Source organism: Strongylocentrotus purpuratus, unplaced genomic scaffold, assembly GCF_000002235.5.
Source record: "Strongylocentrotus purpuratus isolate Spur 01 unplaced genomic scaffold, Spur_5.0 spur5_scaffold_4, whole genome shotgun sequence".
Lineage (NCBI taxonomy): Eukaryota > Metazoa > Echinodermata > Echinoidea > Camarodonta > Strongylocentrotidae > Strongylocentrotus > Strongylocentrotus purpuratus.
The window spans coordinates 32,947,530-32,960,163 of NW_022145610.1; the positions used below are offsets into that span (position 1 = coordinate 32,947,530).

General features: G+C 37.4%; 1 protein-coding gene across 1 annotated transcript in view; it reads left to right on the forward strand.

Annotated features, from left to right (window-relative positions):
* Positions 1-6,201: 6,201 nt before the first annotated feature.
* The window catches only part of LOC100888627, a 201,883-nt gene continuing 195,450 nt past the window's right edge, over positions 6,202-12,634 (forward strand). The window contains exon 1 of the mRNA XM_030997330.1: positions 6,202-6,481. Within this exon, the coding sequence (XP_030853190.1) occupies positions 6,394-6,481 (88 nt within the window). The 5' untranslated portion in view covers positions 6,202-6,393. The remainder of the gene's footprint in view (positions 6,482-12,634) is intronic.

Here is a 12,634-nt window from a genome sequence, read left to right on the forward strand (position 1 = left end):
AATCCATCGGTTTTACATAGAGTTTGCTCCCGGCAAACCTTATCAGGGCCCCATGAATAGCTGATACTCGTAACTGGGTATATAGAAGACCTGCTGTTTGTTGTATGTTTTATTTTTGCTGAAATTTCATTCGTTAATGAAATCAAATATTAATGAGGAATAAATTTATATCATACAACACAATTACTTGATCAATTAATGTTACGCCACGCACACCATACCCTCTGGTATTACTGACCATTTTGAGAGATATAATAATAATAATAATAATAATAAAAACGTTACTTATAAAGCGCTTACCACCGAAGTCTCTAAGCGCTATACACACAAAATAGAATGATATACAATTACATCTTATACAAAACTAAAAATGCAAATAGACATACAAATTACAATACATATGGAATACACGTCAAAGTGAACAGAGTTAATTAATCATCAAACGCAATTTTGAATAAATGTGTCTTGAGACTAGTTTTGAATAGGTTAACAGTTTGACAGTTTTTTACATTTAAAGGTAATCTGTTCCAAAGTTCAGCAGAAGCTTTGCGAAAGGAGCGATTACCATAAGAAAGAGTTGACACAGAAGTAGATACGAGGTTTAATTGTGAAGATGACCGTAAACTGCGTGAGGGTTTGTATTCCTCGATTAATTCTTGCAGATAAATTGGTGCCAATTCATGAATGCATTTATAAGTTAAAACTAAGATTTTGTACATAATGCGGTACCTCACCGGCAACCAATGCAATAGTCCGGCAGCCATCTCGATATACCTTGTTTTAGGGTCTATAGTTTTTTTTTTTTGGATTATAGTTCCTTAGACCATCAATTTGAAGAATCCGATTGCTGACACTCTGTCAGCATTGAGCAATTTGAGATATGTGACGTCATACAAAATGGCCGCCAAAATCCCCTTTTTAACCAAAATTCATGATATAAAAAGTGTTAACAGCATTTTACTACAATAAATGGCAGTCAAATATCTTGATTTTTGTCTAGAATCATCACTAAATAAAAATTGCGATGTTGTATGATCACAAATGATATGTAAATTTGCATAATTCGGAATGGCGCCCTCTATAGACACATTAACTTGCATAGTTCACATTAACTTGCATAGTTCAAAATGATGGCCAAATACCAATTTTTAACATGAGATTATCATATGTCATGAGTCAGATGCACTGGATACAGTGTGTAAAAATAGTGCTGCACATTTATTTTTATTTTGTAATTTAATACTCGAAGAAAACACGATTGAATTTTATGCTCTCTGACTCTGTCCCATAGATATGAGGTGGCATATGGTGATAACTACCCGTTTTCAGTAACAGCGTTAAGAAACTAGATTTGTATTCTAAGGTACTAGATTCTTTTATATGAACCTAAAAATTACGAACTACCAATACGATACAGGACGGAAGAGGGTGTCATTTAACACTTAATTCTGCAAAAATATTAAAAACAAATGTGTTCGAGGTGAGGTCGTGACTGTAAGGCGTGCTTCCACATACATGTTTGCAAATGAGCTCTCTTAACATTTTCTACAAACGCTTCAGTAGTTTGAGGTAGTGAGGCAAGGTTCGGAGTATTTGTAGCTCCTAGTCTTCGGACCCTTGATAGCCACACGTTGATACGAGCCTCTGACATTGAGCTGGTTGTTGATTGTCCATAACATGAAGCAAAGCATTGAGTAGGTTGAGTGATGACATATGACCATGCTGCATCAATATTGCCAACTGAGTCCTAAGGGAGTCGAATCTTCTGCTTCATCACTTTCAGCATTGTACCCTATCCAATGCCAAAGTATGCCCCAAGAGTGTCGCATCCCGTCAATGCATGTCCTGCCAACATCGATTGAATGATATCTCCTAACTTGTCTACAGTGGCAGGAACATCAGTAACAGTTCGATCTGTGATGGGTATCTCCATGGTCATTGGCGTTTTATAAGTCTGTCATGTAGATAATGATGCAAAAGTAGTACGTAGACGTCTGTGTCATCCACTAGGACCCTAACATACCTCTTCTCATTAGCAGCAATTCGAATCGCTTGCTGTACTATGATGTTGCCTGCTTCTTGATAATTATGTTGTGGACAGACCCTTTCCTTGGCATGACATCACTGCCTGTAATCACTTCAACAGGAACCTCATCTTGACGGTTATGACCAGCTTGTGATTTTGCCTATTTCTGAACACCCAATCATCCTGCAGACTCGCGCATATATGATGTCGATCAACTGTAGTTTGTTGTCATGAAAAGATAGTGAAGTTAGCAACACTAGAGACATGTTTAAACACATCAAGTCACTGACCAATACACCTAGACCCAAACCTATATGTCTTGAAGGATGAAAATGGGAACATTTTAACAGAGGATGAAGATATAAAGGCAAGGTGGAAGAAGTAATATTGTGTAAAACCGTATACTGCAAATGAAACTGAAGAACTTGATACTCATGAAGGAGTAAGCGTCGAGGACGAGCCCATGCTTGAACCTGACATCTTACAAAATGAGGCGAAGGAAGAAAGAAATCATCTGAGACCTGGGAAAGCACCTATTATTGAAAATTCCCTGCGAAGCTTTTCAACGAGAGTGGAGAGGAGGGCGTAAAGGTCATGCATAAGCTGTGTAACAAAATATGGAGACAGAGAATATGGCCACAAGACTGGAATAGAGCTGTTTTTCTCCCACTCCCAAAGAAAGGTGTTAAAAATGAATGTGCCAACACCCGCACTATTTCTATTACTCCGCATGCCAGTAAGATTCTTCTTCACTGAATTGCTGAAAGAATTAGAAACAAACAGGCTTCAGAAAAGAAAGAGGGACAAGAAACCAAATTGGCAATCTCAAAAATTCGATGGGGAAAAGCAGAGAATTTCAACAACTTCTCTCCCTAGCTTTATTGATCATTCCAAAGCTTTTGACTGCGTACAACATAAACGCCTATGGAAGATTATGAGCTAGATGGGCTTTCCAGCACATATTCAACTCATCCAGTCGCTCTACCAAGACCAAGAAGCAACAGTAAGAACAGAGAATGGCTACACCGAAAGGTTCACTATTGGTCAAGTTGTCCGTCAAGGCTGCATCATATCACCATAACTTTTCAACATCTATGCTGAATTCATCATGAGGCTTTTTATGGTCAAGTTTCTGTTGGTGGACGAACGGTCATCAACCTAAGATACGCCGACAATACAACACTCCCTGGGTAGTGATGGGGGAGGGAGGGGGGCTCAGGGACAGTTGACCCCCCAAATAAAATTCAAACTGTTTTTTTCTTCATATTCGATACCAGTGATTTACAAATGTTGCTGAAATGACATGATTTTCCTGGGTTTTTTTCTCACTTTTTAGTAAATTATAATTTGTTAAGCATATGTTGGCAAATGAAAAATACCTAAATTCACAGTCAAGCAAAAAAAATATGCTTATTTAAAAGCCTACATGTCAGGGTCCACGGAACGGCGGGGCTCAGGGGACTCGAGCCCCCCTCACTTTTTGTATAAAGTATATTAAAGAGAACTAGAAAGAAAGAAAGAAAGTGACCCTAGGTGAAATGAGGTATCAAAATATGCTCATCTGACAGTTATTAAATGCCTAAAACCCCTGAGCTTCCGGGTGCTGTGCCCCTTGAACCCCACCTAGGGCCCTAAGGCAGGCCCCTGCATGGATGCTCATCTGACATTAGCAGCTTACAACCCCACAGCTTCCGGGGGCCCTGGACCCCACGCCAATTTGCGCTCCTCTCTTCTTGATCGTAAATACTTTAGCCCCCCCCCCCCTGGAACAGAGCATGGTGGTTGATGGAGAACAAGTTGATCAAGTGGACAAGTTTATATAATGTTCTTGGGTCAATGATTGTCAAGGAGGGTGGAAGCTCGGTAGATATCAAGAGACAACTGACCATGGCTAAAACATCGGCCTCAACACTGTCAAATATCTGGAAGGGCAGGAACCTCACCTTGGCCACTAAGATCCGTGTAATGAAGGCATTGTTTTTCCAAGTAGGAACTCTCTATGGCTGCGAGACATGGGCATTAGGAAAGGCAGACAGGGGAGCAATATCTGCCTTTGAAAGGTGGTGTTGGAGGAAGCTACTCGGGATATCATGAAGAGATTACATCACCAATGGACACAATTAATGTCCATCATCGGAGATCAACCGCCACTTGCTACCAGGATTGACAAGTACAAGCTACAATTGTTTGGTCACGTTAGCAGAAGATCAGGAGACAACCTTGACAAGTTATCATTCAAGGTACCTTTGAAGGAACACGTAACGACGGAAGACTCAAGCTCAGATGGAGTGACGACCCTCTAAATACTAAATACACTCTACCGGATTGCAGGAGACAGATGCCGATCGAAAGGTCTCATCAAACGGGTCACAAGAATGAGCCATGATCTATATGACAACGACGACGACGACGAACAGTGAGACATAGTTTCTTGGAGGGCAGCAGTGACGCGGGACTCAGTTGGAAGACTCTCGACCCGTTATGACCTCTAGATACTCTTGGATCTGTCAAACACTAAGCAAACATCATCAGATTTTCATCCACAGTATAGCACAACCATCAATGACTGTACAAGGTTGTTCCAGTGTCTCATGCCTGGCTGACATCTCAACTTTTGTCAAATTCTATAAGTCCGCCTTTGACATGGGAGTGCTCGTTTCCAGAATCATCAAAGAGTGCTGTTGGGACTGGTGAAAGCTCTTATGACAAAATGTCCTTGACATTGACCTCTCTTGAACTTGCCTGCAGTCCTACTACTCTGGAGTAGATCAACTTTTCATAGACTTTCGTACCCCAACATTTATTGACTTCTTCATGGCTGCCATGGTTTGAACTTTCTTGGAAATTGTGTCATAGAATCCACCAGATACTTTCTTTTGAAACTCATGCATCTGTCTAGTACAGATGTCAACTGCTTTATCCACATTCACTGACATTGGAGCAATGCTGGTCTAAATAAAGCCTATCAATGGAATAATAATGTGTGCCGTAAACCACTTCTCACCGATTTGATGAAAAATGAATTCTTTCATAGCCATTTTTTGTTTCTTGACATATGTAGGGCAGATGTAGGGAATTGGAGACCGTAGGGAATTGGAGCCCACCAAGCTTGAACACATCACTGTCTGTCCGTATTGGCTCCAATATTGCTATAGCGCCATATGTGGCCTTTAACAACACTACTGCATTCATCCTATTCATTTCGAAGACTACAATGCGTTCTCTCTCCGAGAAAATTTGCAAAATTGACAATCTTCACTGAATGTTGTGTGATATGCATATATTTAGGGGTGGCTCTTAAAAATTAGTTTTAAAAGGAAGTTTATGAGGTGTGCCAACCATCACAGAAAACTTATGGCCATTGTGTGTTGTGAATGGGTGTTGCAGCGCACATTATGAATGGTGTCTGATCAGAAATGTGTGTAGGCAATGGGGGACACCAGGTCCACGATGGGGGCCTACTTTCCCCCAGTTGTCCATTTCATGTTGAAAGGCACTATCATGAAATATATCTGGTTGTTCGTGTCACAATTCTAATTTGAATGCATTTCATTTTAAGAAGTTTTTTCTATGCTGTGAGTTTGATCAATGTCAAAGTCACATTGCCAGAACATTATTCTGAAAGTATTTAAACATAATTTAAAGCACCTTTGTTACTGTAAACAAAAAACTACAGAAATATTTTGGGCCAAACAAGATGAAAGATGAATGCAGCACAACTGCAATTGTTGCCCCCAAAAAGCATTTGATATGATTTCAACGTGACATAGATTTAAGAAATCGGCATTTGGCTGGCACACATATTTTATTCAAATTAATATGTTTATAGAGGGCGCTATTTCAAAATATGCAAATAAGCTGCTCATCTATGGCCATACAACATCACAAAACATTTTTTTGGTGATGTCCTGGAGAGATACAAACATTTGGCTGCCCAAAATTGTAGAAAAAAATCCTTATTATATATTTATTATTCATTTTTAAAGGAAAATCATGTACTTTGGCGGCCATTTTGTATGACGTCATATATCTAAAATTGCTCAAGGCTGACAGAGTGTCAGCAATCGGATTCTTGAAATAGAAGGTCTAGGCAATCAAAATCCATTGAAAAAAAAACTATAGACCCTAAAACAAGGTTAGGCCAATAATCTGGATTTGGCTGCCGGACTGCGTGTTACAAGCCTGGCAGCAGAGTTTTGGATTCTCTGGAGTCTTGCAATGTGCGAGTCCGGAAGGCCATAAAGAAGGCTATTGCATTGATCAAGACGGCATGTAATATACACACCACGCAGAGCCGTGTCATCATTTTAACGTCCCGTTGAAATATATATATATGGATAAGTTATGCTTCCGACATCTGTAGCGGAATGACATGGTTAGCAATGCATTTATTTCTCGGATTTCTCTCAACGTTGCTGGCAATATGTCTCAGCAAAGCAACAGAACAGTTTTCAGGTGAGGAAAGAGAGATTATTTTTCTATGTCGTCTCATATTGCATATTGTCCGCTCGTACTTTTAGGCTTATAAGCGCTATAATAATGATGCAAAGTTACATTACTAAAATGATAAATATTCTTTCTTGGTTGCTCCGCTCCGTCGCAGAATATCATTTAACTTTGAAATAAAGAAGATTATGTACATTCAAGATTATTAAGCTCAGACTTAGATTTGATTTGATTTGATTTGTTTATTTATGATAGATTTTCTTTTTCTTTAGCACTTTTACAAATATATAACAAACAAACATTGCAAATTTTACACATGACTAAAGAATATAACAAACTAAGGCTGGCTGTGACTAATCGAAAACATCAAGCAGGAGGGTTGACAAAGTAAGCAAAGCTTGTAGCATGACTACCCTCAATGGATACATAATAATTCAAAAACATGGAGGAAACAGTATTGGTAAAAGGGAAAAAAGAGAGAGTGAAAAAAGAAGGGGAAAAAAAGAAAGAAAGAGGGGTGTATACATCGATATTCACAGATGTATGTGGTAGTTGGATTTCAATTTGAAAGGGGTACTTAGATAAGGGGAGGGGCTCATATAAAACAGAAAAGGGGCACTTTTGAAGATATTTTTGGATTTAAGCAAATTGCTACACGCTTAAATAATAATTTTATTGACATGGCAGCAAATCGTAAACAAAAGTTTACCTTTGGTGATGATTTAGAGCAATATCTGACCAAAGTACCAACCACTTTCAGTTTTAAACCGATTACCTGTCAAGATGTTAAGAAACATATGAATAAAATTGCAAGAAATAAGGCTACTGGCCTGGATCAAATTCCAGCAGGTGTAATTAATGATGCTATAGACTACATTATTGTGCCATTGACGCATATTGTCAATATTTCTCTGTGTACTGGTAAGATCCCTGTTGCGTGGACAACCATTATGCCCCCCCCCCCCTCCACGATTTTTCCGACTGCTCTGGAACGCATATGGATGGCGCCCCGCCGCTCATTAAATTTTTTCTTTAGAGTCTTGCGTATCTTTAATTTTTTTTTTTTTTGAAAATCGGACCTACAGTTACAAAATCACGTGCATGTCAGCCCGAAAATCGCTCATTTTTGTGATTTTTGTACAAAAATATGGAAATGTTATTTTTCCTAAAAATTGGTTATTGGGTCTTGTTTAAAGTTAAGGTGGTTGTTTTGGAAGTCAAAATAGTTGAATTGTAGTAAGAAATGAAATAAATAAAACAACAAAAACAATAAAATACATAAGTGAGAAAAAAACAATGAAATACATAAGAAATTATACTATTCTATACACTTCACTTGACATGCGTGCAAATTTTTCGCGGAGATCGACCGCTTCACGGCCGAGATCTTAAGGGGGTCATAATGCCCCCCCCCCCCCGGCCGTACTAAGACCTCATAGCCCGGACTTTTTAGGCTTACTCAACGTCTAGACATACAGGTCGAAGTGTTGCATGGGATCTTAATCCTCTTTTGTCTACATACATCAATGCCCCCCTTTTAAGCACGATATGTGATGTCAGTGCTGAGTGTACGTTCTTTAAATCCCATTTTCTGGTGATTTCCTGGAATTCATTGTGGCATAACCATCTTATTTTGTTATGTGACATGTGAAGCTACTGCAGGATAGTATTTCATGGATTATCTGTGAAGGATAACATGGATTATATGTTGGATGCTCTCTTACATGGAATGGGCTCAGGTAGAGGGGTGAAGTGTGACGTCATCAACAAATCTATTTTTAGAATTTCTCAATTTTTTTGTGCTCATCCGACGATAATTTGATGTATAAAACCCCTGAGCTTCTGAGGGCTTCGCCCAATGGATTTTTTTTTTCTTTTTCCGAAAGAACATCAAAAATAATGTCTAAATGTCGAAAACCAAGTGAATATCTTAGGTATTGGCTGAGATATGACCATCTGAATGAATATATTTCCTATAGGAACTCAGTGTTATATGCTCTGGCTCCTAATGGCTATACTATACTGGGGATTTGTTCTCCCCCATGCATTATATTGTTCAACCATCTGGTCATCTTCATCCGAATCAAACTACAAAATATTAAACACGCTACGCAAGCGCGCAGCATATATTGTGAGTGGATATACTTGGGAAACCTCATAGGAAACAGTTTTTCGAATACTAGCCTGGCCTACTCTAAAAGAACTGTTTAACAAGTCAATAGTATGCATGGTGTATACATGTGTAAGTGGGATAGCACCATCCCAAGTTGATCAATATTAAATATATACTTATTTCTTCTAATTAAGCCAAGTTTTTGTTTCATGACTTTTGCAATAGAAGTAACATGAGATTTGAATGTCAGAGTATCATCAATCGACACCCCCAGACACTTATATTCAGATATTCTAATAAGGTACCATTAATTATAACAGATATTTTTATCCTGCAAGATATTCAATCGTTGTCGAGAACCAAGAAGCATCACATTCGTTTTTTTATCATTTAGTACCAATCTATTCTTAGATGTCCACTTGTAAACTTCATTCATTGTAGCATTAGTTAACTTTCAACCGATTCTAGATTACTACCACTAACATACAGAGTTGCGTCGTCAGCAAACATGACAACTTTTCCTGACTTTATACTGAAAACCAAATCGTTAATATATATTGTAAACAACAGGGGCCCTAAACAGGTGCTATTACCATAGAGATTATGATATCTGGCGTCTCCAGAGGATCATCGTATTGGAAGTTTAACAACTCCTTGTTAAAGAATGAGGAATATAAAATTGGTGTTAGAAATGTTATCCGGAACGTGACATTTGAACATAGGACAGAGTCTGACACTAGTTCGCAGTTTGTGTGGGACATGTGTAAATTACAGATTCGTGATTATACTATTATGTTTGCAAAAAAAATGAAATTAAACGAAAGGAAAGTCTTATTTGAGTTAGAAAAGACATTTGAAAGATTGCACGATCAAGTATGCAACGGAAGAAAAGAACGAGACGAAGAGTTGACTAGTGTAAAAATGAAGTTAAATGCGTATCACAAATATTTATGTGATGGTGCTAGAGTTAGAGCAAGGGTAACTATGTTTGAAGAAGGGGAAAGTAATTCCAAATATTATATTTTTTAGGCTTAGAAACAAGAAACGGTGCAAAACGATCAATCTCTTGTTTAAGGATTGGGGGAAAGTTGGAGTACGACAAGGACAAAATCTTAAAGTTTATTGAGAATTTTTTTTCTTCAAGATTCTATAGGTCAAATGGTGTAATGAAGAATTAATAGATTCATACATGACAGAAGTAGAAATACCACGTCTAAATAGACGCGAAGCAGATGCATGCGAAGGGCTCGTTACAATAAAAGAGATTACTGAAGCGATAATAAAGCACCAGGGTTCGACGATTTAAGCGTAGAATTTTATAAAGAATTTTTGTCAGAAGTAAACGATCTGGAGCGGGTTCCTAGAAACCGTCATAAGTCTAACTATCCCATTGAAACGTGTGTTATAGAATTAACACGCGTTTCAATGGGATAGTCAAGAAGTTAGACTTATGACGGTTTCTAGGAACCCGCCCCTGGTTCTTCATAGTTTGAACGAGTCTTTTGAGAAAGGACATTTATTCACAAAGGAAAGGCGTTATTACTTTATTGTTTAAAGGTGGAGATAAACAGGAACTTGAAAATTGGAGACCAATAACTCTTTTAAATATAGACTACAAGATATTAGCGATGGTTTTGACCAAAAGATTACAAAATGTGTTAGCAGATATTATTAATGAAGATCAAGTAGGCTATTTAAAGGGTAGAAGCGGTATTTTTAATGCTAGACTAGTTCATTACGTGGTTGACTACCATCATTTAACGGCTAAAGATGGGGCAATTATTTTCACAGATTTTAGAAAAGCTTTCGACTCGTTGAAATGGATATACATTGACAAGTGTTTGCAGTTATATGGTTTTAGGCAATCCTTACGTCAATGGATTGGATTGTTATATTCAAATCCAAGCTTATCAGTTATAGTAAATGGATGGTTTCATGGGTGTCGATCTGTAATTGATACCTATTCTTCAGGGGGGGGGGGTGATCTATTCATTCATACCCCCTGATGAATAGGTATTACGTAAGGATCGACACCCATGGATGGTTTATTAAATATTAAACCATCTAGAGGCATAAGGCAAGGTTGTCCCCTGTCTGCCCTACTTTTTATCCTGAGTGTCGAAGTTTTAAGCACCAAAATAAGACAGAATGTAAATATTAAAGGTATTACTATTGGAAGACAAAAAAACAGAAATTAAATGTAGCTCAACTGGCTGATGATATGACAATTTTTGTACAAGACGTTAAATCTGGAAGGAAGGTAATAAATGTGATTGAACATTTTGAAAGGGTATCAGGAATACATTTAAATACGAATAAAACTAAAGCTATATGGTTGGGCAAAAAAATATAAGTTGGTGTGATACTTTTGTTAAATCTCTGGGTATATACTTCAGTAAGAATAAATCTTTGAGTGTGAATATGAATTGGTATCAAGAGAGATTCATTAAAATACAACAGCTTTTAAATTCTTGGAAACGGAGGAACTTGACATTTAAAGGGAAAGTAATTATCTTAAAAAGCCTTGCTATTTCAAAATTGATTTATACAGCTCAAGTTTTATCATGCCCTATGGAATGGATAAAAGCGTATGAAAAATTATTTTATAATTTTTTATGGGGTAATAGAGCAAAAGTGAAAAAGGAAAACATGATAAATACTCTTCAAAATGGAGGCATGAATATGGTTGACATGTGTACGCAATTTATGTCTTTACGAATAAAATGGTTGTTATGCTTCTTAATTTTTAAAGAACTCCAAGAAAAGAAAGGGAAGTGGATAATTATTTTTGACTATTGGATTGGAAAACTGGGAGGGATTGATATTATTATGAACTGTAAATGTTTACCAAAATATGGGACTTCTTATAGATGGAAAATTCCTGATTGTTATTGTGACTTACTTTTTACATGGTTTACTGTAAAGCAAGTTAATTATGTAAAAGATATACACCACACCTATGGAAGTGTTACAAAAGAAATGATAAGGTTAAATTGTAATATCAAATTTAAAGGAAAAGCATTGTTGTATAAAAATTGGATAAAATCGGGTATATTATTTTTAGGAGATATAGTGATAGGAAATAGATTTTTGACAGTCAAAGAACTGAAAGATAAACTTATCTATTATGATGGTAGATGGCTGAGTGAATATGCCAAAATAAGAACCGCAATACAACAAAGATGGAGGCGAATCATAAAAAATATGCGAACAAGTTTATGATTTCAACGATTACAAACGTAAATCAGTTATATACTCTAATTTGAATTTGAATAGTTTTGAATTTTCAATACACTCTATTACTGTGAAAAAAATATATACGGAACTCATACAATTAATGCAAAAACCATCTAGGGCGGTAGACTTCTGGAACAAAACCTTACAGACAAATTTTACTATTAAGTGGGATTCTTTATGGTTATTTAAATTGAAATATGCTCGTGATAATTATTTGATACAATTCAAATTCAATTTAATTCAATTTATTTATGTATTATGGGGGGGGGGGGGTAGTGGGCCAACCCCCTAAAAAGGTAAAAATCACGTGAATTTACATGATTTTTTTTCTCAAGGGGGGGGGGGGGGGCCCGGACCCCCCCCCCCCCCCCCCCCTGGATCCGCCACTGGTAGGAGCAGTGCAATTTAAATATCAAGGGATGGATTAGAGTTTATTTCTAAAATGATATGAAAGAGCTATTTTATTTCGAGACACCTTTCGTTATTTTCGATTAAGAAATAACCTCTCTTTCTCTCTTAGAGACACCAACTTTTGAGAGTCAAATAAACCCGAGAGCATCCTGGGGCTCCGCCCCGGAACCCCCGGCAGGGTCTCTGCCAGACCCCTCAAGCTGTGCCATATTGTACGGATCTATCGGAAAGCAAAATAAGCCCAATAAATATTTCGTATATATATGTATACAGACATATATAGAGATATATATATAGTTCTATGCAAACTTTCCTCTGTGAAATGCATAACAAATTCGTTTTCGAGGGTTGGCAGTGAAAATAGATTAACAGTAGAAACAGACCATCAATAAAGAAATAAA